The 24605-nt window shown below is 43.3% G+C and overlaps 1 protein-coding gene across 8 annotated transcripts; it reads right to left on the reverse strand.

Annotated features, from left to right (window-relative positions):
• Nucleotides 1-52: 52 nt before the first annotated feature.
• Nucleotides 53-15997, reverse strand: LOC113037490 (neuroglobin-like). 8 transcript variants are annotated; one of them, XM_080289499.1, is made up of 5 exons: nt 15425-15971; nt 14479-14586; nt 13729-13873; nt 6226-6316; nt 53-297 (listed from the first exon to the last, which is right to left on the reverse strand). In XM_080289499.1, exons 1-5 carry the CDS (start codon nt 15589-15591, stop codon nt 125-127), a joined length of 684 nt encoding a protein of 227 aa, XP_080145625.1. In that variant the 5' UTR covers nt 15592-15971; the 3' UTR covers nt 53-124. The 8 variants fall into 8 exon arrangements, 7 of the variants coding, with proteins under 7 accessions (XP_080145625.1, XP_026050419.1, XP_080145626.1 ...); XM_026194634.2 differs by having other exon boundaries at nt 13753-13873; nt 15425-15964; XM_080289500.1 differs by having other exon boundaries at nt 6236-6316; nt 15425-15963.
• Nucleotides 15998-24605: the final 8608 nt, after the last annotated feature.

A 24605-nucleotide genomic window follows, 5' to 3' on the forward strand; every position in this document is an offset into this window, starting at 1 on the left:
CATGTGACTCCGCTCATACTCAGATCGTGTACAAACAGGGGCATAAAAGATCTCCTCGTCACATGATGTTTATTCACTTTCAAAATAAAAGCCCACAGCTCAGCGCTGTTAAACATTCATACAGTTACACATGAGAGCTGAAAACAACATTTTCACTACACATCTTGTCATTTAAAGACTCCGTCCTGAGCTGCTGAAGCCACGTGATGGGACGAGCTGCTCTCAGCTGCTGCTGTGGCTCCTCTGGGCCTGCTGGTAGCCTTTCTTCATGGTGCGAGTGATGTACAGGAACAGAGTCTGCAGGAAAGAGAAGAGTCGTAAAAAAGGGTCAACACAGACGGCAGGGTTTGGTCGATGACCAGCAGGGGGCAGCATGAGTCTGCAGGCCCAAGCAAGCTGAACTGTGCAGGTAAATGAGGTAAACAGGACTGCAGATAAACATTCAAACATGAGCCTGGGGTCCGTTCTTCGTACCTCGCTTACTACATCCAAGATCAAATGACACATCCAAGATCAAATCATCGCGCCAACTTTGACCTCGCTATTCCGGTTCTCCGAACACACCTGTTGTTGACGATTAGTATAGCTGGATGAAGTAATGTGAGATCATTGGGTGGCTTAACAGGGGCTACGCATTGATAGTAGAAACATTGATCGGCAACCCTTTGATTGGTCGGCGAAAATGTCGAAGGAGCGCGCTCAGTATTTTTCGGCAGCAGAGCAAGAACTCTTGATTGAGGGATTTCAGGAGTTTCAGAGTTTAATTAAAATGCAAGGGAACACTGCAAAGGCTGCAAAAGCAAGGAGAGAGGGCTGGCAGAAAGTTGCTGACAAATTAAACTCGTAAGTAATTTAATAATAATAATAATAATGGATTGGATTCATATAGCGCTTTTCAAGGCACCCAAAGCGCTTTACAATGCCACTATTCATTCACTCTCACATTCACACACACTGGTGGAGGCAAGCTACGGTTGTAGCCACAGCTGCCCTGCGGCAGACTGACAGAAGCCAGGCTGCCATATCGCGCCATCGGCCCCTCTGGCCAACACCAGTAGGCAGTAGGGTAAATTTATCATATTATATCACATTATATCATATTATATTATATTATATTACATTATATCCTCTATCACATTAGAGCCACAACAGGACCCACTAGAACATGTGAACAAGTAAAAGTGAAATATAAGAATATTCTACAGAATGGTAATATTTATCACTTATATTGCTTTTAGTCTCTTGAAAAGAGACCCTGACATAATCTGTTCGTTTGTTTATAACAGCAACCAAGAAAAGGGCAGAGCAAAAAAAGACAGGTGGTGGTCCTGCACCCCCTCGTCAACAAGTTGGTTAAGTAAATAATACCCTCACGGGAAAATCGATATCTCTCTATGAGCACACTGTGGCGCTGAGCTAAAGGATCCTGTCTATCCCGCAATATACGCTGAGTTCTGAAAACTCTCCTTATCAATCTTGCACCTTCCGCAATGGGTGGCTCGCGTATACGGACAGGACATGGCTGCGACAGACTTCCCAAATCCACCTTCGCTTTTATAGCCGTGGTCTCTCATCTTGATTACACGACGTAATTTACCATTACTACTCTAAAATATGAATTGCATCTGAAATAATCAAATACATGGAATGGAATGAATAATAGTACATTTCCCTTTTTTTAGGAAATGACCTGTATGTATCTGTATGAAATCAATAAAAGGATCAAGTACTGCATTATCTTTAGTTACAATGATAATATTTATTTATGGACAAACAGTGGTAAAATATCGCTGTTGCTTTCGTATAAATGAAGCGGACATACCTGAGTGGCCGCGATCTAATCTTGTATACATAAAGTAAGCCTGCTCCCAAGCAGGTTTACGCTTACGGATCTATTGCTATGACAGCAAGTCCCGGATGAGCTTCGGAGAACCGAACGATCCAAGATCACGCGAAATCGTCAACAATCAAATCCAGCTAACTTACTTAGCGAGGTACGAAGAACGGACCCCAGGTCCTTTTACAGCAGGTTTGAGAGGACAGCGTTAAACCTGCTGCTGATATTTACAGTCCAATCATCAGCTGAAGTCATTCCAACAAACTGACATCTTCATTTATGCAAAACTCTCTGGAATATTAACAGTTAATTTTCTGTTTCTTTATTTCCACGAGTTTCTTTCATTTTCTCAGAAAGCAGAGGTCAGATCAGAGGAAGCTCGTCACAGCCAGGCTGTCTTTGTTGCCAGCATGGTGATGTTATCACTGCTCTATCCATCTTTGCAGGCAGCACAAAGGTGACCCGGAGACAGTTCAGCACAACAAGCCAAAAAGTAGAGCTAAAACATAGAACATCAGGGCTAAGGTCCTGTGGCAAAGAAAAGACTAATTTAATTTTAATTATACAGCGCCAAATCACAACAGCAGTCACCTCAAGGTGCTTTATATTTTAAGTTAGACCTTACAGTCATATGACCCCCTATGAGCAAGCATTTTGGTGACAGTGAAAAGGAAAAACTTCCTTTTAACAGGAACAAACCAACAGCAGAACCAGGTTCGGGGAGGGGCGACCATCTGCAGCGACTGGTTGGCTTGTGAGAAGGAATGGTTGGCTCAACAGTGCTCTGACTGTTTGTCAGCCTGGCTACAGTGCCTAAGAAAAATCTAGGGTTGTTCTTATTTTCTTCAATCAGTGATGAATAGCAAGATGTTCTAGCTTCACGGAGAGCTTTCTTATAAAGCAGTAAACTATTTCTCCAGAGTAAATGATGAAATGTATTTCCCTTTTTCATAACGTTTAAATGCTAGTAATTAAGGGCCAGGTGGACAACAGGTAACAACAGATTAAAGATTAAACTTTGCTTTGTTAATTTTTTCTGCTTAATTCATTTCTTGCTGTTTCTTTGTTTTTCGGTGGTCTGAGAGCAGACAGGGGGAGGAGTGGGGGGAGGACGTTGCAGAGAGACACATAAGAGTGCAACTGTTTCCTGGAATTGCCACATTCATCACCACTGTGATGAGTGTGGCAATTCCACCTAACGGTGATGTCAAACAGAGAGAAGTACCGCGGGCTGAGAGAAGAGCTGGAGCCGATTTGAAGTCCTTCAGTGGGAGAAGCTACAGTTTTTGTATTAGAAAAGTGACCGACAATTCTAATAACCAGATAAATGCGCAGCCCTGTGAAAGTCCACTGCTACTGCCATGTACAGGTTCGGAGGGTAAGAAGCAGACATTCCCTCCTAACAGCTGTGGGCACAGATGAAGCCCTCCCCCTTTTTTTCGGAACAACAAAATAACGGCTGTACCAACCTTTGTCTGTCTCCGAAGCGGGGACCACTCGTATCGCTCTTTTCTGCAATAGCGCCTTTATTTCCTCTCTGAGTATCATGGCCGCCTCGGTGTTGACAGTCGTGTTTACGACTCTTTGGAAACGAGGTGGCTTGACCCGGAACTGCAACGGTAACCCATGGCAACGGTTCGCAGAACCCACGATTGTAGAGAGGGGGCGCAAGCGCGCCACTGACGGAAGTGAGCAGCCAGCCGGCTGACCTGCAGCACCGTCGGCGGGGCGTTGTCGCCCCCCAGTGTGTCTGCAGGGGACTGCATCACCTGCATGACCTGGCTCATTCTGCCTGCAGGCTGAGCATTTGTGATTGTTTGAGAATAAACAACACTCTTTATTGATTGTAACATGGAAACATGTACATTCATACATTTTGTTGGAGGCACCTTTTCTGGGGCACAACAATGAAAAACAGCGGGAACACTCGATGTGGTCACCTGAACATTTAACACACCTGAACAGGGAGTTACCTGAGGCATTTTGTGTGCAGGGGTTTTGTGCTTGGGAGACAGTGTTAGGAAAGTGCAGCGCCTTCTGGGGCTGACAACCTGAACAAAACTTAAGCGGCACCTCTTGGGCGGCAACAGAGGGGTAAAAGCAGCGTCTCCCTGCTGCTGGACCCCTTCTCCACTCGAAACCACAGCTAGGAGGGCTGAGGCTTCTTCCTCCTGGGCGTCGGGTCCCATTGGGGGCCCGAGGGTGGGCCTTTGCTCCAGGCCGACTGGCGTGGAGCTCGGGCTGGAGGATGTGCTCTCGCTGGCAGCACACCCACTTCAGCAGTGACTCTTGCCAGTCAGCAGAGGAGCGGCGGGCCTGTGAGAGCTAGCTGCGGGCTTGGGCTGACGTCTGGGGATGATGTTGCGCAGAGCTTCCGTCTGCTTCTTCCTCAGATTGAATCTAGCCTGAATGGCTTCAAGTGAATGTCCAAATAACCCAGCCGCAGACACTGGTGCGTCCGGATATACAGCTCTGTCCCTATCCGGGACGTCAGAGAGGGTCAGCCACAGGTGCCTCTGTGACACTACTGCCGAAGCCATCCCTCTGCTCAGGGAGAGCGCTGCACAGCGAGACGCACGGAGGATGTAATCTGTTGTGACTCTGACCTCGTTAAGAAGAGGTGCCAGCGGGCTGTCATCAGGAACCAGCGATCCGAGCTCTGCCAGGCACATTGTCTGGAGCATGGTGACAGAGCTCATGGCGCGAGCAGTGCCAGCCTGAGCCCGATAAATCTTCTCCAGCTGCGAAGCAGAGAATCTGCAGTGCTTGTACGGCAGAGTTGCAGGGCCGCCGAAACCATCGTTATGGGATGGGGCCAGATAAGCAGCCAGAGACGGCTCCATAGGGGGTGGGTTAGCTAAGCCAGCCCCCTCGGCGCCGTCCAATTCCATGTACTGTCCATAGCCGGGCACAGTGACGTGGGTAGACAGAGGTTTGTCCCATGATGCTGTTAGCTCGCAGAGAAAGTCTGGGAACATGGGAAGGCAGTTTTTGGCCGTTGCGGGCTCCGTTGGGAGGAAAAACCCCGCGAACCGCAACGGCTTCTGAGCTGGCGGAGGAGAGGGCCAGTCCAGCTGCAGCTTCTCAGCAGCACGGCGAAACAGGGAGAAAAGAGAGGTGTCATCGTGGCCCACCGGCGCAGCAGTGGCGGCACATTGGGCCGACAATAAGCTCTCCTGCTCATCCTCCAACAATCCATGGATGTCCAGGCCGATGTCCAGCACGTCATCGTCTTCCTGGGGAGCACTGGTGGGCTTCAACCCAGGCTGAAGCCCGTCAGCGCTCCTGCATGGTTCCGGCTCGTCATCGGCTAACCCGTCAACATATTCCATGTGGTCAGCCCAGCTAATTGCGGGGACGTCGACCGGAAAATCCTCGTCTTCGGACTCGGACGAAGCCGGGGCTCCAGACTCGGAAAGGAGATGGTCATGCCGTGCGACAGCCGAGCGTCCCAGCACTTTTTCCACAAACGTCACCCGTCTTTCCTGGGTCGAGCGCTGGAGCTGGCGGCAAAACGCACAGGCTTCGGGCTCCGTCAACGCTCTCCTAGCATGGACAATCCCCAGGCAGACACGGCAGGCATCGTGCTGGTCGCTGTCGTGCAAAGAGAAAGCGCATCCCTGAGGACAGGGGCGGACAGAAGATTTCTGCTTTGCTCACTTCGGTTTGGAGTCCATTCCAAAACGCAAAGCGAAACGCTGCACAGGAAAAACTTGAAATTAGCACTCTGCGGGCAGCCTACACACCAACTGCGCGGTGGAGGCTAACATCAACAGGGGCAGTTAAGCTAAGTTCAAGTCGGCAGACAACGGAGCTAACTAGCAGCAGCTAGCTAGCCCAACTCAGCAGAGGTGTTCTCAGCGAGGTGAAGAGCGTAAGAACTGAGGGATGACTGTGATGACAGCGGCTACATGTGCAGGCGGGGGCCATGCGCGTGTCATCACACTTCATCTGCCTTAAAGGCGTGAATAAAGGTTTCTTCAGCCAGGACACGCGAGGGCATGATATCCCATAATTATGTGTTGTACCAAGTGAATCGACTGAAAAGGAACTGGACAGAACAAGTCCAGAGCCTGACTGAGAACACTGTGGACTGAATGTAAAGCCTGCCCTATTTAAAATGTCTTTCTCTTCTTTCATGACAGATACAGACAGCCCCTCTACAGGCTTTCAGAAGTTGGCCAATGAAAAGAAAACAGGCTCTTCATTCTGATTTGCAGTTTTTTTTAGGCCACCGTCAGCTTCAGGCTTCAGCAGAGATCACATCTGTTTCTCCTCTGGTTGTTTATATGTTCAGGTTCTTGAAGCAATAAATTGCATGTTTAATCATCATCTGTATGATGAGGTTAACTTTTCTCTGCTTGCTCTGAAGAATCTGTAAAAGTCACCTCTGTTTACCTTCCAGGCCTCCTCCAGGTCTGAAGTCCAGCGCTCCTGCAGGACCGGATGGATTGCGTGGATGAACTCTTCCCCCATGAGCTGGACAGACAGAGAAAGTTTTTTTTTTGATGAGCACACACATGCAGCTCTGGGTGGGTGGAGTTAAGAGTAGAGCAGTTTGGTGCTTCCACAGAGCGTGACAAAATAAACCAGAAAAAAAAGGCCTTTCTCCACCCGAGCCCTCCTACAACCTTCTTACAACTCTCCTAGAGCCATCTTAGAGAAGTCCTACAGTCCTCCTACAACTGTCCTACAACCCTCCAAAAGTTGATTCTATTCATCTGGATGTAGCATTTTGTGGAAGAAACATTTCGTCACTCATCCAAGTGTCTCCGCTGATTGCAGGTTTCCCCAATCTTATAAACAGTACATTGCATAATAAATGAAACCAGCCCACTGAAGGAACAATGGCCTGGGAGGTCAGTTCCTTAATCTTTACAACACTGAGCGAACAACACAGAGCGAACACCATCACCACAGACACAGCAGCCAGGGAAGCTGAAGAAAAGCACATCAAGAAGGTCCTGAGTAAATGTGGTTATCCCAGCTGGACTTTTGTCAAAGCTGGGAAGGCGCCAAAAGAAAGCTCCAGCCGATCCAGGAGAGAAGGACAACTGCTGCCTAAGCGAAAACCCGCAGTAATCCCGTATGTGTCAGGAGTATCGGAGCAGTTGAGATGCATTTTTTCTAAACACCGGATCTCTGTGGCTTTTAAAACCCAAAACACGCTGTGCCATAAATTGGTCCACCCCAAGGATTGGGTCCCCCAACACAGACAGAGTAACATGGTGTACACTATTAAGTGCCAGGAGGATTGCCAGGATTTATACATCGGGAAAACCAAACAACCTCTGGTGAAGCGGATGGCACAACACAGAAGAGCTACCTCGTCAGGCCAGGACTCTGCAGTCTATTTACACCTACAGGCCAGTGGACACTTTTTCAATGATGAGGAGGTACACATCTTGGACAAGGAGGAACGCTGGTTGAGTGCGGTGTCAAGGAGGCCATTTACGTGAAAAGGGAAAAACCATCTCTGAATCGAGGAGGGTGCCTAAGGGTACATCTTTCGCCATCTTACAATGCAGTGATTGCAGCCATTCCCCAACTCTCTGTGAATGGTACTCATGGCCATTGATCAGTGGGCTTTGATCAGTGGGTTTTGGTCAGTGGTTGTTGATCAATTCTCATGAGAATTTGCATAATTAAGATTAAGGAACTGACCTCCAGGCCCATTGTTCCTTCAGTGGGCTGGTTTCAGTCATCATGCAATGTACTGTTTATAAGATTGGGGAAACCTGGAGTCAGCTGAGACTGAAGAAGTCAGTTGGATGAGTGATGAGCTATTATACAGCTATTCTACTACCATCATTCACTAGCTCAATTCATGTCATGCTTTGACATGAATTGAGCTGCAGTTGGGGAAGGCCTCAAAGGGGACGGGCGATGGTTCCCGGGCCTGGCAGATCCCCATGTACTAAATAGAAGTGAAGAAGTTAAAGAATGGAGAACAAGGAGGGAGGGTGGGGCACGTAAACGAGAATGATCAGCTTGCAGAACTGGGGGAACCTATATAGATGACAGCTGGAAGGAGCATGTTTGGAGGCGTGGTCCTACTCCGGAAATTCCGATACATAATCTCCAATTCACTAGCTGGGCCTACGTCCTCATTTTAGGTTTGACAGCGTTTTAGTAGGTAAAAGTGAATGCTTTGACATGAATTGAGCTGCAGTTTGTGGAAGGTCTCAAAGGGGACTGGCGATGGTTCCTGGGCCTGGCAGATCCCCAAAGAAGGCATCCCCTGAAAATGGTAACAACTGTGCATTACGAGGGTCGACGACCTCAGCGAGAATAATTAGATTTTCAATTCAACTTATTTATATGCCACCGAACCATGGTGACAGATGCCTCGAGACCCTACAATGATGTCTGGAGGAAAAACCCAACAATTGTATGACCCCCTCTGAGCAAGCGCTTTGGCGATGGTGGGAAGGAAAAACTTCCTTTTAACAGGAAGAAACCTCTGGCAGATCTAGGCTCAGGGAGGGGCAGCCAACTGCCGTGACCGGTTTGGGTGAGAGAAGGAGAACAGGACAGAGGCAAGTGTAGGGAGAGCGAACGCCGAGTGGCCTCACCACCCAAAGAAGAGGAAAATAACTGGTAGCAGGCTAGCAAAGCTGAACAGCTCTCGATAAGGTAGTCAAAGATTCCATGGAGTGGAGTGGATCAGCTCGGACAAGCAGAAGATGGAGAGGGGGTGCTTAGCTGGTTAATTACGTCAGATAAGGTAGTGATAACTACTGTGCTTATTTCTGAAATGAACAGAAGTGAAAGCGGCAGCTTGGGAAGGGTTGATGAATTGAATGACTGATTAGAGGAAAGTCGTCTTCTATAATAATAACTCCCAAAATTGTCAGAGAGCAGAGGGCGAGTCCACTGAACTTCGTGGGAGATGATGAGCTGTTTAGACATAGTCTTGAATGATTGTGTCGAGGGTGGATGCTAGATAATGCTTGCGAAAGCACGTGAGAAGTAAAGGGATGTCATGAAGAATTATGCGCATGGCACAGTTTGGATGTCTTAAAAGGGGCGATAGAGGAAAGAATCTGGCATCCCAGTGCCACGAAGGTTCATCAGTGCTTTGCAAAGGCAGGAAAGATGACAGATGGTTCTCTGTGCCGGAACAGTTTGCTGCTACATCTTGTGGAAGACTGGATGTAAAGAGAGAAACTGGCATCCTGGTGAAAGGAATGTTTTGGGTTTTTTGCGAGTGATTGATGGCGGAAGCTGCCAATCCAGTAACGGAAAGGTAAGCTACTTAGGGAACAGAACCTGGCATCTCGGTGCAAAGAACGTTTTCTGCATTTGCAAATGAGGAATAGAGACAGCGAACCTGGCGTTTTGGTGCTGAAAGGAACATCTGCTGCTTAGCATATAAGGGCTAGATGTGGAGAAGCTGGCGTCCCAGTGGTAGAAGGATTAATGCAGTGAAACTGGCAACTCTGTATTAGAAAGTTTGCTCCTGAGTATGTGAGTGAGGGATAAAGAAGAACCAGGCAACTCGGCGCCTGGTTCTTCTTTATCTTGCTACTGTATTTTCATAGGAGGGATAGAGGATAAGAAGCTGGCATCCCGGTGCCAAAGCTTGCTAATGTGTTTGCATAGGAGGGATAGAGGAAGAGAAGCTGACATCCCGGTGCCAAAGCTTGCTACTGTATTAGGATAGGAGGGAGAGAGGGAGAGAGGCTGGCATCTCGGTGCCAAAGCTTGCTACTGTATTTGCATAGGAGCGATAGAGGAAGAGAACCTGGCATCCCGGTGCCAAAAGCATGCTGCTGCATTTTGCCAATATGGGATACGGGAAAGGGAAACTGGTGACTCATTCATAGAAAAGTTTGCTGGTGCGATTGGATATGAGGGAAGGACCGGCAAAGGAAACCAGCAAGGCGTTGGTAGAAGGCTTGCGGCTGCTTTTGTAAATAAGGGTTAAAGGACAAACCTGGCAACTCAGTGCCTTTTTTTTCCCCATGCAAAGAAACTGGCTATTTTGCAAATGAGAATTGAGAACTTGGTATCGGGGCTAGAAGGATTAATGCTGCTTTTTGCCATGATGGATGCAGAGAAACTGGCAGTTCATTAGTTGGAAAGCTAGATGCTGCATTGCTAATGGTGATGAAGGAAAACCTGGCAACCCGGGGCCGTTTAATTAAATTCATTAATTAATTAATTTTGTCTACACTGAGAACTGGCAACCCGATGGCAGAAAAGCTTGCTGTTTCTTTTGCGAATGAGGGATAAAGGAGCCTGGCAACCCAGTGCCAAGGTTTGCTACAGAATTTTGCGAAGGAGAGATGAGTGGCTGGAAACCTGACAACTCGGTGCCGACGCTTGCTGCAGAGTTTAGCAGAGGAAGGATGAGTGAACGTATGCTGCAGAGTTTAGCCAAGGAGGGATGAGAGGCTGGAAACCTGGCAACTCGGTGCTGAGGTTAACAGCAGAATTTGCGAAGGAGGGATGAGTGACTAAGAGCCTAGCAACCCGGTGCCAAGGTTTGCTGCAGAATTTTGCGAAGCAGGGATGAGGGGCTGGGAACCTGGCAACTCGGTGCCAAAGCATGCTGCATTCACTACGGAGGGGTGGAGTACTGGCAACTCTGCTGCTTGCTGCTGCTTTTGCGAATGAGGATAAAGGAACCTGGCAACTCGGTGCTGAGGTTACGTGCAGAATTTTGTGAAGGAGGGAAGAGGCTGGGAACCTGGCAACTCTGTACTGAATTTGCTACGGAGGAATATAGAACTGGCGTTACCTCATAACTGAATTTAGCCGAGATATGAAGACTGGATGGATCGACGTGGCAGTCCATATGTCGGGTGGCGAGAAAACTGCTAGAGGATCATCAGCATTCGGTCTTGAGCCGTGGCGTTCGGTGTGTTTCTTGGATTGCCGGAGGAAAAGCGATGGACGAAGAGCTTGAGTAGTTGTTCATCTAATGCGCTGACAGACAAGAGGACAATTGTAGCGAATGGAAGGGTGAGTAAAATTATGTTACTCCTGTGAGAAAGCTGTGTTTAAAGGAAACCGCCAAGAATGGACCCTGTTTGCACGTAAACGAGAATGATCAGCTTGCAGAACTGGGGAAACCTATACGGAAGGAGCGTGTTTGGAGGCGTGGTCCTGCTCCTTAAATTCCGATACATAATCTCCAATACAACAGTCCTACAACCCTACTACAGCTCTTCTACAACCCTCCTACAGTCCTAGTTAGGGATGGCTACCGGTATCTGGTGCCATTATGGCACCGGTTCTGACATAAACAGTAGTAACCAGACTGAAAAGCAGCGCATTTCAGTGCTTTTTTTTTTTCTTGAGATGTCATACACTTTGGATTCTAGCCAATCATTTTAGCTTTCCAAGGATAGTAGGCGGGCCCAGGTACGTACGTTCTTTTAGAGCAGAGCTACAGATTAATAATGTCCAAGGCGAAGCAGTCAAAAGTCTTGCTGTACTTCACAGCAAAAGATGCAAACTCAGCAGCCTGCAACAAGTGCTTTAAGGTGATACTGTGCAAAGGATGTAATGCCTCGAATCTGATGAAACACCTGGCAACGCATAGCATTTTTTTAAAAGCCGAGAAATGCACCGTATTTGATAGCTTGCTGTGAGACCTCACACCGAGCACATCTACTGCGGGTTTGGTGCCTGTTATCGGACCCGGAGTTAGCAACATCCCCCAAGAACCCGAAGAGGAGAATCCTGGCCCCTAGCCCTGCCAGTGTAGCAGAAATGATGACAGATGATGATGGCACAGCAGCCGTTCTTCTCTGGGTGAGTGGCTTAATGTTGTTTGCGTGTAATTTACGTTGAGTAGACTAACCACGTTATTAAATGAATGCATGTAATGTGAACTAGCAAACACCGTCGTAGTTGCATGCGGCTGTCTTCTTGTTTGATAGAGTGATACCATATGGCTTGCAAAAGTATTCGGCAACCTTGAACTTTTCCACATTTTGTCACATTACAGCCACAAACATAAATCAATTTTATTGGAATTCCATGTGAAAGACCGATACAAAGTGGTGTACACGTGAGAAGTGGAACGAAAATCATACATGATTCCAAACATTTTTTACAAATAAATAACTGAAAAGTGGGGTGTGCGTAATTATTCAGCCCCCTTTGGTCTGAGTGCAGTCAGTTGCCCATAGACATTGCCTGATGAGTGCTAATGACTAAATAGAGTGCACCTGTGTGTAATCTAATGTCAGTACAAATACAGCTGCTCTGTGACGGCCTCAGAGGTTGTCTAAGAGGGAGCAACAACACCATGAAGTCCAAAGAACACACCAGACAGGTCAAGGATAAAGTTATTGAGAAGCCAAGGCCCATGGTGACTCTGGACGAGCTGCAGAGATCTACAGCTCAGGTGGGGGAATCTGTCCATAGGAAAACTATTATTGCACTGCACAAAGTTGGCCTTTATGGAAGAGTGGCAAGAAGAAAGCCATTGTTAACAAAAAACCATAAGAAGTCCCGTTTGCAGTTTGCCACAAGCCATGTGGGGGACACAGCAAACATGTGGAAGAAGGTGCTCTGGTCAGATGAGACCAAAATGGAACTTTTTGGCCAAAATGCAAAACGCTATGTGTGGAAGAAAACTAACACTGCACATCACTCTGAACACACCATCCACACTGTCAAATATGGTGGTGGCAGCATCATGCTCTGGGGGTGCTTCTCTTCAGCAGGGACAGGGAAGCTGGTCAGAGTTGATGGGAAGATGGATGGAGCGAAATACAGGGCAATTTTGGAAGAAAACCTAGGAGTCTGCAAAAGACTTGAGACTGGGGCGGAGGTTCACCTTCCAGCAGGACAACAACCCTAAACATAAAGCCAGGGCAACAATGGAATGGTTTAAAACAAAACATATCCATGTGTTAGAATGGCCCAGTCAAAGTCCAGATCTAAATCCAATTGAGAATCTGTGGCAAGATCTGAAAACTGCCGTTCACAAACACTGTCCATCTAATCTGACTGAGCTGGAGCTGTTTTGCAAAGAAGAATGGGCAAGGATTTCAGTCTCTAGATGTGCAAAGCTGGTAGAGACATACCCTAAAAGACTGGCAGCTGTAATTGCAGCAAAAGGTGGTTCTACAAAGTATTGATTCAGTGGGCTGAATAATTACGCACACCCCACTTTTCAGTTATTTATTTGTAAAAAATGTTTGGAATCATGTATGATTTTTCATTCCACTTCTCACGTGTACACCACTTTGTATCGGTCTTTCACGTGGAATTCCAATAAAATTTATTCATGTTTGTGGCTGTAATGTGACAAAATGTGGAAAGGTTCAAAGGGGCCGAATACTTTTGCAAGCCACTGTATGCCCTATAGCTGCAGAAAAGGCTAACATTGTTATCTTTTTACAAAAAAGAACAGCTAAACTTGAGAGGTTTTAGGACAAAGTTTGTGTTTTCCATTGTTTAAGCACCGGTTCCAACCAAAGGAGGTATGTTGTATCAACAGAAAAGGCTAACTTGGTTATCATTTTGCAGAAAAAAAGAGACTGCTAAAAATAAAAACATAAGAGGTTTTTGGACAAAGTTTGTGTTCTCCATTCTTTAAGCACCGGTTCAAGCACCGTTTAAGCACCGGTACCATTTCAAAAGTACCGGTTTGGCACCGGTATCGGATAAAACCTAAACGATACCCATCCCTAATCCTAGTACAGCCGTCCTACAGTCCACCTACAGCTGTCCTACAACCCTCCTCCAGCTCTTCTAAAACCCTCCTACAATCCTCCTCCAGCTCTTCTACAACCCTCCTATAGCTTTCAATCTGCCTAAAGCTCAGAAAATTGAGAAGAATTGCCAGACGTGTGTGAGCAGGCTCGGCTGAGGATGACCAGTGTGGACTGAACTAATGTCACAGCTGAGTGGAAACAAATCCCCACCACTGTGTTCAGCTTCACACTGACATCATAGTATTTTGGCAGGGCTTTGTACTGGTAATGCTTCCTGCCCAGATCCAGGATCAGCTGGTCCAGACGGTCGTCCTGGTCGATCCTGGCGACCGTCTTCTCGATGATGTACATGATCCTGCAGAGAGAGCAGAGGAGAAAACCAGTCAGCAGGAGGCTCTGCTAAAACCAGAGACCCTGCAGGAGTCACAGGCAGCTTTTGCTGCTAGCTGTCAGCTAACCGGCCCTCTGGGCTGTGTTTTAATGAAATGAAAGGTTAATTTCATGCTTCTGTATGATTGCAATAATTCTGATCAGAGGCAATAATAAATATATCTTGAGCCCTCATTGCAGCCCTCATACAAAATGTTACAGCAAGGGGTGAGAGTACAGTTTTATATTTCCTCTCCCACACAGTTTAACAAAGTGTTTCAGTTTCAGAGATAAAAATGGACGCAAGTCATTATGACTGATAACAACATCTGCTTCTTGTTATTGTGTATGACATTAGATTAGCACCACCCTCACATCCTTCCTGGCTTCAAAAGAACTTTATTTATAAGTCCAACAGAGGTGGTATTTATGTTTAACGCCTCATTTGACTAATGTTTTATGTCATTTGTGAAATCAGCTGATCAGCTGTTAGCACATTTGTCCCTGTTTCTGCTTGGTCCCCCCACTCACAGTTACACTGCTCAGCTCTCACTTAAAGTGTGTGCGTGTGTGTGTGTATGTGTGTGTAACCTGAGGCCGTGGGCTTTCAGCTCTTTGCTCGCCCTCAGGGTGTTCACATCATTCAGGTCTCTGAAGGTGAAGAAGGCGTCTTTGCACTCCGGGTGAGTCTCAAACAGCCTGGAAGAGGGTGGGGGTGGAGTTAAACGGTTGGTGTGAGCGCTGCTCTGATGTCTGATAAGCTAACAAAGGGCAGTCAGTGAACCTGCAGCTGCAGAAAGGTCACGTCCTCATTACCCACGGTCCTCTGTGCTGTGCTGAGGGCTGGGGTGAACTTGCACACACAAACACAAGGCGAAAACAGACAGCTGTGCACAAACCACAGAGAGCGGCTGAGACTGCAGAGCGGCTCGCTGCACCTGCTTTGCATGAACATCAGTAACATCAGTCTGCAGGTAAACAGCACTCCTGAGCCCAAACACTGTGGCTCTGCCTGGCCCTGCTCCATCTTGCAGAGGAGAGGAGGACCTCCACCCTCTGCGAACTCAGGCACAGCAACCAAACCAGCTCCAGCCCACTTCCTGTCAGGGTTCATCTGCACAGTTTTCTCAGACTCCAGAAAGCAGAACATGATCTCCCGTGACTTTTGACACATGACCTCTGACTCTGAGGCACTCACCTGCATCAGAACCAGAAAGTCTTTCAGACCTGCGCATGCCCGCTGTTTGGTGATGAGCTGTCAATCAAACCTTGCCCGCAGTTTTTACAATAATCTGATCATCTAAACGATAATCGCCACTGTTTTCTGACTGAACGTCGATTTACGCAGAATTGACGTCACAGCCGTGCCTGTGGGCTGGTGGGACATCAGATCTGCGAGCTGAGAGACCCTCGCCCTTAAACAAACTCAACACGGCTTTATGACCGGTAGTTAAGGATACCTGCTCTGACGTAACACTTCTTCATAACGTCTACCTGCGTGACGGTACAGAGGACGGCGGAGCGCGCGTGAACTCACCTGACGAACATGATGACGCCCACCCTGCTGATGTCCTCCTGGATCTCCCTCCAACTGCTCCTGATCGCCTCCCGGCTCTCCGCGCTCAGACTCACCGGCAACGCATCCTCTTCCTCCTCCTGCTCCGGCCGCCGGTCCGGAGCCTCCGCTGAGAGGGAGCAACCCATCTAGAAAATCACCGACAGTACACCAGAACCGCCGCACACAGCGCGACGCACAGCTGGTACTGACTGCGCTCACTTCCGCACTCACGAAGCGCGCGTCTTCAGATCTGAGCTTGTTTCTATCAGATAAAGTTCAAAAGAAACACACACACACTCACAGGGACACATGCACACACAGCGCTCCTGTTTTAATAATGTTTAGTATCACCCGAATGCGCTGACACACCGATCACCTGCACAGGTAAGAATGTGACAGCTCCTCAGTCCAAACCGAAGAACTGATAATCTGATCCCAGCCCAACTTCACAGGCTCATGCTTGTCATCATCAGCTGCCTGACGATCATCAGCTCACAACAACAACAACAGCTTTTTAAGGCGACTTTAGCTTCCTGTGTGCAAGCAGAGAATAGGAAGTGAGCTGCAGCAGAAAACCTCTGAGCACATAGCGAGCAAAGTCTGATAAACTGTCACGTCATCAGCTGTCCTCACAACTGATGGTATGACGACTGTCACCATCATCACATGTGTTTCTGTGCAGCATTTAAACCTGGGGTCACATGTATGATCACATGATAGCATGTCAGAACCATGAAGACTGTGTATGTTCCCCTTAGCTATGGTCACAGGTTAAAGCACTGGGATGCAGGTTCCTCTCACCCTGGTCTGTCCTCAGCAGGTCTTTAGAGGTCTCTTCTCTTCCAGCCTGATTCTGAGTGTGCTGGTCCAGGTTCACTCACAGCTATTGCTCCAGTGCACAGATCCCAGATCAGCTTACATTCAGTGAGGTCAGACACTCTCCAACTGTTTTGGTTTGTTTCCCAAAAATTAGAAAATTATTATTCAGTTTAATTTTGTTCATACAGCACCAAATCACAACAGTCGCCTCAAGGTGGTGAGGTAGACCATACAATAATACATACAGAGATAACCCAACAATCATAATAACCACTATGAGGAAGCACTTTGGCAACAGCGAGAAGGAAAACTCCTTTTTAACAGGAAGAAGCCTACAGCAGAGCCAGTCTCAGGGGAGGGCCAGGGGGAGGAAGACAGGAGTAAGACATGCTATGGAAGCGAACCCGAGATTAATAACAAATATGATTCAGTGCAGAGAGTTCTGTTGACACATAGTGAGTGAAGAAGTAACACCCAGTGCATCATTGGAATCCCCCAGCAGCCTACACCTACTGCAGCATAACTAAGGAAGGATTCAGGTCACCTAATCCACACCTAACTATATGCTTTAGAAAAAAGGAAAGTTTGAAGCCTAATCTTGAAAGTAGAGATAGTGTCTGTCTCCTGAATCCAAACAGGAAGCTGCTTCCACAGAAGAGGGGCCTGAAAACTGAAGGCTCTGCCTCACATTCTACTTTTAAATTCTTTTTGTTACTAATAGTAACAAAAAGTAAAACTACAGTGTGAGAGCGAAGTGCTCTAATGGGGTGATATGGTACTATAAGGTCATTAAGATAAGATGGGGCCTGATTATTCAAGACCTCCCATACGGTAAAAAAAATACTTTTTTCCTGACCAAAATATATTTCAAATATATGGTAAATATATTTTGTATTTGTGATGCTCCAAAAAATATATTTTTGAAATTGAAAATATATTTCTTTCAAACCAAAATAAATTTCAAAAGATATTTGCGTTCAAGAAAATAGATCTCCAACCTTTCAGTAGAATATATTTCAAAGTATCCCTTATTTAACCTCCTAGGACCTGGCGTCCACATATGTGGACATCACATTTTGGGTTATTTAGACCAAAATACTCAATTTTGCTCTACAAGGGCCTAATATCCACTTACGAAGACATTATACTGCTATTGTTCTATCAAAATTTTAAACAAATATCCTCATATGTGGCTCTTATTTTTCTTAAAAACAAAAATAAGGTAAAAAAAAATAAATCTGGTAATTCTTTGTTTTTACATTCATCGGGTCCCAATATGCCTAAATATCAAAGAGAAATTAAAAATGCATGTCGTGGAAGAGTTCGGGTCTTAGGAGGTTAAAACGTATTTAGTGCAATAATAATAATAAAAGTAACAACATCTGCATCTAATCACATCTGCAAAAACAGTTGGATTCAAACAAAACAGAGTCAAAGGTCTAGCAAGAATTAGGTTATTTATTCAGTATTTCACATTACACAGTATTAGCATTCACTTGACTTTGAAATTATTTGTCATTGATACAGTACACAAAATACAACAACTGCTATGTACACTTTAGTTTTTGAAAATATATACAATATAGTACTTAAAGAAACAGTCCACTTTTTTTGGAAATAGGCTCATTCTCCATCTCCCTCAGAGTTAAAAAGTTGAGTTTGACCATTAAGTCTTTGGTCATTTTTCAACGCGATGCTCACGGTCCCCTTGGATTCAATGATGTATGCTAAGCTATGTTAAAAGTGTTATCACCATACAAATCAACTGTATGGATTCCAAAATGGTCAGACTCAACGTATTAACTCTGAGGGAGTGTTCCTGTAATGATGCAATATAATATAGCACTTAATGACTTAATGTAATATATATCTGACGTTTTGCCATTTAATGTTTAATTATGTATGGGTTTTTTTATGAACTGGTTTAAAATCACTTCAGAAAAATACCACATGGCACTGAAGAAAATCATGTTTTCTCGTGTTTAACCTTATTTAAGGAATTCACACTGATTAATGCTTCTAAAATGTAATTGACTTTTAGTTTTTCAGTGTGAATGATCAGACATTTGCATTTGATCTTTGCAGCAAGAATACCTGTCAGATGCCCAAGACGTTTTGATACTGGTTCACAATAACTTGGATTTGAGGCACAGAGACTATGCTTTGCTCGTTCATAGAATCTTCCAATGGCATAACACGTCTCTCCACTTTCATTTTGACATATTACAAATCGTTTAATGTTAAAGAAATTTTGATCATCATCATTCAACATAACAGCGAATGAATTACGTTTGAGTACACAACTGTAATCTTCTGAGTGAAACACCTCGCCATTTGTAATGATTCGTTGAAAGTACTTTACTCTGCTCCTTTGTACCCCATAACGACTCAGTGCCATATAGTCATCCCTCCTAATTAATCGCACTTTAGGATGATTAAGTGCAGTGATACCATGTGTGCGAGTTACATCTTTTAACTGTTTAGGTCTTGTTAGAGATTCAAATATCTCCTTGCATTCATTTGAGGCATCTTTCAGTAAAGTCTGGCCATAAAATGGTAAGGCCTTCTGTAGCCAGAACATTTTTACAATCTGTAGCGCAACCCCTTGAGTGCTTTTGATCATGTCTAGTAGTTTAGCATTGTAAGACTCAAACATAAAGGCGGAATGAGCCCACAAAGGCCCCCAGTTAACTACACTTCTTGGTAAATGGAGGCAAAGATGGACATTATAAGACAGATTAGCTTCCCCATAGAATACCTCCATGTCTTTCACAAAATCTGTTAGAAGTGCCTCAGACTCAGTAATCTGCTCTCTAGTTATATTTTCGCCCAACAGAAGGGATACTCCCTTGACTAGTTTAGACCAGTGATTCAGTAGTGGTTCTGGCAATACACCTTTTAGTACAGGTAAGCTATTATAAAAGAGCCACATATTCCACATATATGTGACAGACCTTGGCACACGAGGTACATAACATGGCGGTTTAATCTTTAAAAGCATTTCATCTAACAGTTTTGTAGACCTACCTATATACCAGTGCTTTTCATGGTTTTCACTGTTTAACCACAGCCCTGTTACAGTTCTTTCAACACCCAGAAGTACTAAATGCATATAGTCTGGGACAGACCCTTCGATAATATCAAAACTGGGAAGTCTACACAACATACTTGGCCCTTTAACACCCAAAGCAGCTTTACCAGACTGTAGCGCAGCTTCTACAAATTCATTAGTTTGTTCCTGATTGCGGAGCTGAACGTCCTTCTGAAAAGGATATACACGAGTGAATCCTCTGCCTTTTTCAACTACCTTTCCTTCATGAAGGCAGTAGGAGCATTCATATTCACCATTAAACTGTTTAAAATTTTGGATCAGAGGTCTGGCAACTGAGTCACTCATTAGAATTAAAGGGATTACTTTTGTATTGACAGAAACGCCTTTGTCATCTTCCCATGTGAAACTTCTCATGTGAGGCTTCTCATCCCCGAACCATAGTCCACAAAGGAGTACATTATCCTGTCTTGTTTTCAATGGCAATTCATTAATGGTGCAAAAAAAAAAGGGCCAAATACTACAAGGGGACTTTTTAAAAACTGGCACACCATCACAGCTAAATGTTAAGCTGAGGGTTTGAAGGGCCGTTTCTGAACCACTTAAAGCTTTCTGATACAAAAAACCATCACAAATGTCACTGAGAGAAGTAGATGTTTCTGTTTGCCTCCCTATTAATTCATCTGTAATTCCTGGCATTCTCAAGAGATTTTTGAGTTGATCTTCCAAGGAGAGGTATATGAAAAAGTTATTGGTAAACCTACTTGCTTTGTCATAGGTGCTGTTGCATTGAACACAATGAACTTGGTCCAGTTCAGCTGACATTATATTACTGCACTGTTCACACACATAACAGATTTTCATGATGTCTTTTGTATCATCAAAAGCTTTGTAAAATGAATATTTTGTCCTGCATGCTGAATCACTGCCACCAACAACATTAAGGATTTTCATGATATCTTCAAGACAGTCATTGGTCAAACTGTGTTTGAGCTTAAGTGCCAGAAGTAGTAGTTGATTTTGCTCTTTAGTTTGATCTGAATCCACTGGGACCTCTATCTGAACAGGACCTGCAGTGCACTCTTCATCATTAGTCATCAGCAGAGTTCTGTCTTCTGGAAGGGTGTCTGGGATTTCCTTGAAAAGAGAAGCGAGAGAGAGAATTATGGGTCCTGTAAACAAATCTTCAGTGTAAGAGCATTAACCTAGTGGACTCATAGACGCATTTATGTCTATATCGGTGAGATCTGCCCTGTAACCGTCTTCTCTCTACTGTATTTATGCGTCTCTTTTTTTAACATTACAGCAGACATTTGAAATTGGTCTCATTCACTAATTGTGCACTATTTGACATGTCCATTCAGTCTTGCCAAAATTTAAGTTTGCTTTGGCTGTCAAAATGAATGCTTAGTGCTTTCTTTCATGATAAATTCTGTAAGAATATATGATTGCAGTAGAAAGTAGAAATTACCGTAAAAATCATAATTAGAACAATGATTACTTGTTTTATTTTTTCTTGTTCAATGCACTAATTCATGAATATTCTTTAAAAAATAATGTCTAGAAATGTAATGATCTTTTTGATTTCATTTCTTGACTTGAAAATTCAACTAACTATTGTGTACTTATTTCGACAAATCTATAGTCCAATATTCAGAATAAATTCAATTTAGATTTATGCATTAAAATTGTTTTCATTACAGTTAACACAAAATGTTTGTATTCCAACACCAACCTTAAAAAGAGACCAATAAGATCATTTATTAATATTAATATGAATCAAGCATTTATTATTTGGTATAACTGAGGTAATTAAATGCTAAGGGATAAGATAAAATGGATGATAAGATAAAAGGAATAAAACGTTATTTTGGTAATCATCACCCTCAAGTTGTTCTAAACCTATTTCTTTGTTCTGTTGAACACAAAAGAAGATATTTTCAAGAATGTTGATAACCAGTTTCTTGTCCCTACTGACTTCCATAGTGTTGTTATTTCATACTATGTCCATACTATGTCAATGGGGACCAGCAACTGTTTGGTTATCAACATTATTTTGTTCAAAAGAAATTCATACAGGTTTATAAAAACTTAAGAGTGAGCAATTGATTAGAGAATTTACATTTTTGGTTGAACTGTTCATTTATGAATTTACAAAAATGCAAATTGAACCACCAATTATATCATAAGGCATACCTTTTGACATTCCTTGATAACATTCTGAAGTTCTTCTTCTGCAACCTTAATTCTGAAAAAGAAAATATACAATAAAGAAAATAGAAATTGCTTATTGCTATATTTGAACTCTAAGTGAACTGCTATTAACACGATAAAGATGTGATCACTTATAAAGTTTATTGATCAGTAATAAGCAGATTAGACATAGCCATTCCCTGTTTAAAAGAGCCAACTGCAGATCATTCATTTGGGAGCCAGAGTACATTTATCGTACCTTATGGTATGGTAATTTATAAAGATCATTTTTTCCTTACAATTTTCATTGTGGTTATTAATTACATTTTATAAAATTCACTTAGAATGATGTTTATACCATTGTTTTAAGCAACTGCATGTCCTATTTTTAAAAGAACATAAGCTGAAAACACTAATTGAAAATCCTTCAATGCTATTCTGGAGTATTAAGCCCCAAATGTCTATTACACATTGGCTTTGTTTATTCTTGATAAAAAACAAACATCTTAAGCATGCAGTGGACGATTATTTACCACTTTGAACGATTACATAATTGTGGCATCGTTAGTGATTGCCACTAGATTAATTGATTGTGCGGCCCTATGGCATTCGTTAATGTTAAAGAGTGAGGGATATTACATTACCAACACACCTTTCTTTTTGTGCCCATCTCCGTTTGGTTCTTGAAGGAATTTCCTCTTCAGGATCAGTTAGATAACATTTATACAAAATCCTTTCAGGAGGCTCGCTCATTTTGACTCACATGTGACCTGTTGATGAAATTAAAATTACATTGAAGAAAACATCGAGGATTGTAAAACAGAAACTGCAACATATAAAATAAATGTAGCATGTTACTGTGAAATATATGCTTACTGAGCAGTTTTCCAGGGAGTTTGCAAAATTGCAGCGTCTTCTTCCGTGAGCACACCTTAACAAAGTCCCAAAAACGTCCGTCTTTGTACGTCACAGAATTAATAAAAAAAAGGTACTTAAAACAATATGTTTTTTCTATGAAATCTATGCTCACCAGAGATTATTCAAAAAATGCGCGTGCGCGTTGCCATTGTGCTTTTTATAAATAAAGATAAAATAAAAAGTAATACGTAAAAAGTAAATATTGAAATATTCCCAAACATGTGCAATGAACGCGCAAAAAATATGTTTATTAGTTGTTGTTTCTTTTTCCCCCCCCCCCTTTTTTTGAAATATAACCGACGTCTGAGGCGCAATTTCTGAATGGCCGATATACAGACGGGAAGACACAAGCGGATAATGTTCGCGTTAATTAAGTGGTCGGAAGATGGAAAGTTCTCAATTCTGCCAACTGAACACATTCGGGATTTTGATGAGGAGGAATACTTAGACAGTTTGGAGGAAAAGGAAGTTTATTTGGTGGAGTGGAAAAGAAACTTGAACCTCTACAGCGTGTCATTAATCAGTTGAGAGAAGAGAACTCGAATCTAAAAAGAGAGAACGATAGGCTGAAAAATGAAATACTTGAAAGTACTGTACTATTGCATGTTTTATGTGTGTGTTTACACCTGTCATATACAATAACTATCAAAACCTATTCACATTTAATTTCACTTTCACAGAAATCCCACCTCTCCTTCAGGCTACAGAGCATTTACTTACCAAGGTTAGAAACAAAGCACAGTTATCCTTCATTAATAATCACTAATTACAATGTTCTACATTTCCTTGCCTTTTTAATCATTTTAAGGCCTTTTGGAGTTTTTTTGGGTTGTTTAGCAGTAATGTTTGTGCCTATTTATTTCAGCCCATGAAAATGAATGCAGATCTTCCTGATGTAAGTAAAATCAAATTAATTTTTTTGTCATTTTCATTAATTTTGTTGCTTTGTTGTTTTTGTGCAGTTTGCAATCATATAAACCTAACAAGCATCAGTCAGCAGTGTGCCTAACCTAACCAGATTCTTGCTTTATTCACATAATATGTAGTTATATGTACTTGTACATTGTACCTAGGGTTGCGGCCACTTGGCACCGCCCCATTGTTGTGACAGCCCTGATTGTACTTGTACACTGCATCGGAACAGGGAACAGTCTGCCACATTAATGTATTTTTAAATGACTTGTTTCTAATACATCAATTTTTCTCTTACAGATGTCAAAGTCTCAACCTGATGCTGCCCTCCCTCATCCTCCTAAAGTAAGTATTAGTTGTTGTGGTTTTTTACGCAGTGTCTGTGTCACGTGATATTATGTCACATGCTAAGCATAACTATTGAAATAAAAACTGTTTTATAACAGATTTTCCCAAACACTAGCTATGTTTGTTGTCATTCAGACCAGTACTACTGGTTAGACATTGCTTAATAAGGATTGTGTTTTTCAGCACGATATCTTATTTTTCACAGGAAAAAGGGGAAAAATTTGTAGATGGAAAAATCTCCAAATGTTCTTTGTGCATTTTGTTTTCTATTTGTTAGAATATTTACTTTTTATTCAAGTTTTCTAAGGTATCTAATATTTTCATTCCTAATATCCATGATCTAAATATTTTAAGAAATAGTCGTTTGTTTGTCAATTGAAAGTGTGTAGATCTTGCATTATTTTGGTGTTATTTTATGATTATACACTTAAAGGTATTAAATGGTCTTAAAATGACAATGACATTACTTGACGCAATTGTTTATGGGGCAATATACCGACCAACAAAAAGTTGTTATCGTAACAGGCCTAAAAAACATGACTTTATGATTGATAAATACAAAAAATAAATACATTTCATTTCTCTGACATTCATCTGATATTCAGTTACAATTCACACCACAGCTACCTGCACATGCAAAGTACTATACTGTAAATTATTTTGCACAAATACCTGTACTATTACTAACACATTTACTATATTACTTTTAGCCTGTGGATTTAAATGCAGATGTCCCTAATGTAAGTTGTTATATCATGTTATTTTTATTGTTATTTATTTTATTTTACATTCAAATATCTCAAACTTCTTAGTTAAATAAGCTTGATTGCTAGTAGATAAAGAATAGGTCACCTGTAGTTCACCTAGTTGTGGGGCGATCGTGACTCAAGAGTTGGCAGTTCGTCTTGTAATCGTAAGGTT

Source organism: Astatotilapia calliptera, chromosome 15 (genome assembly GCF_964374335.1).
Source record: "Astatotilapia calliptera chromosome 15, fAstCal68.1, whole genome shotgun sequence".
Taxonomy (NCBI): domain Eukaryota; kingdom Metazoa; phylum Chordata; class Actinopteri; order Cichliformes; family Cichlidae; genus Astatotilapia; species Astatotilapia calliptera.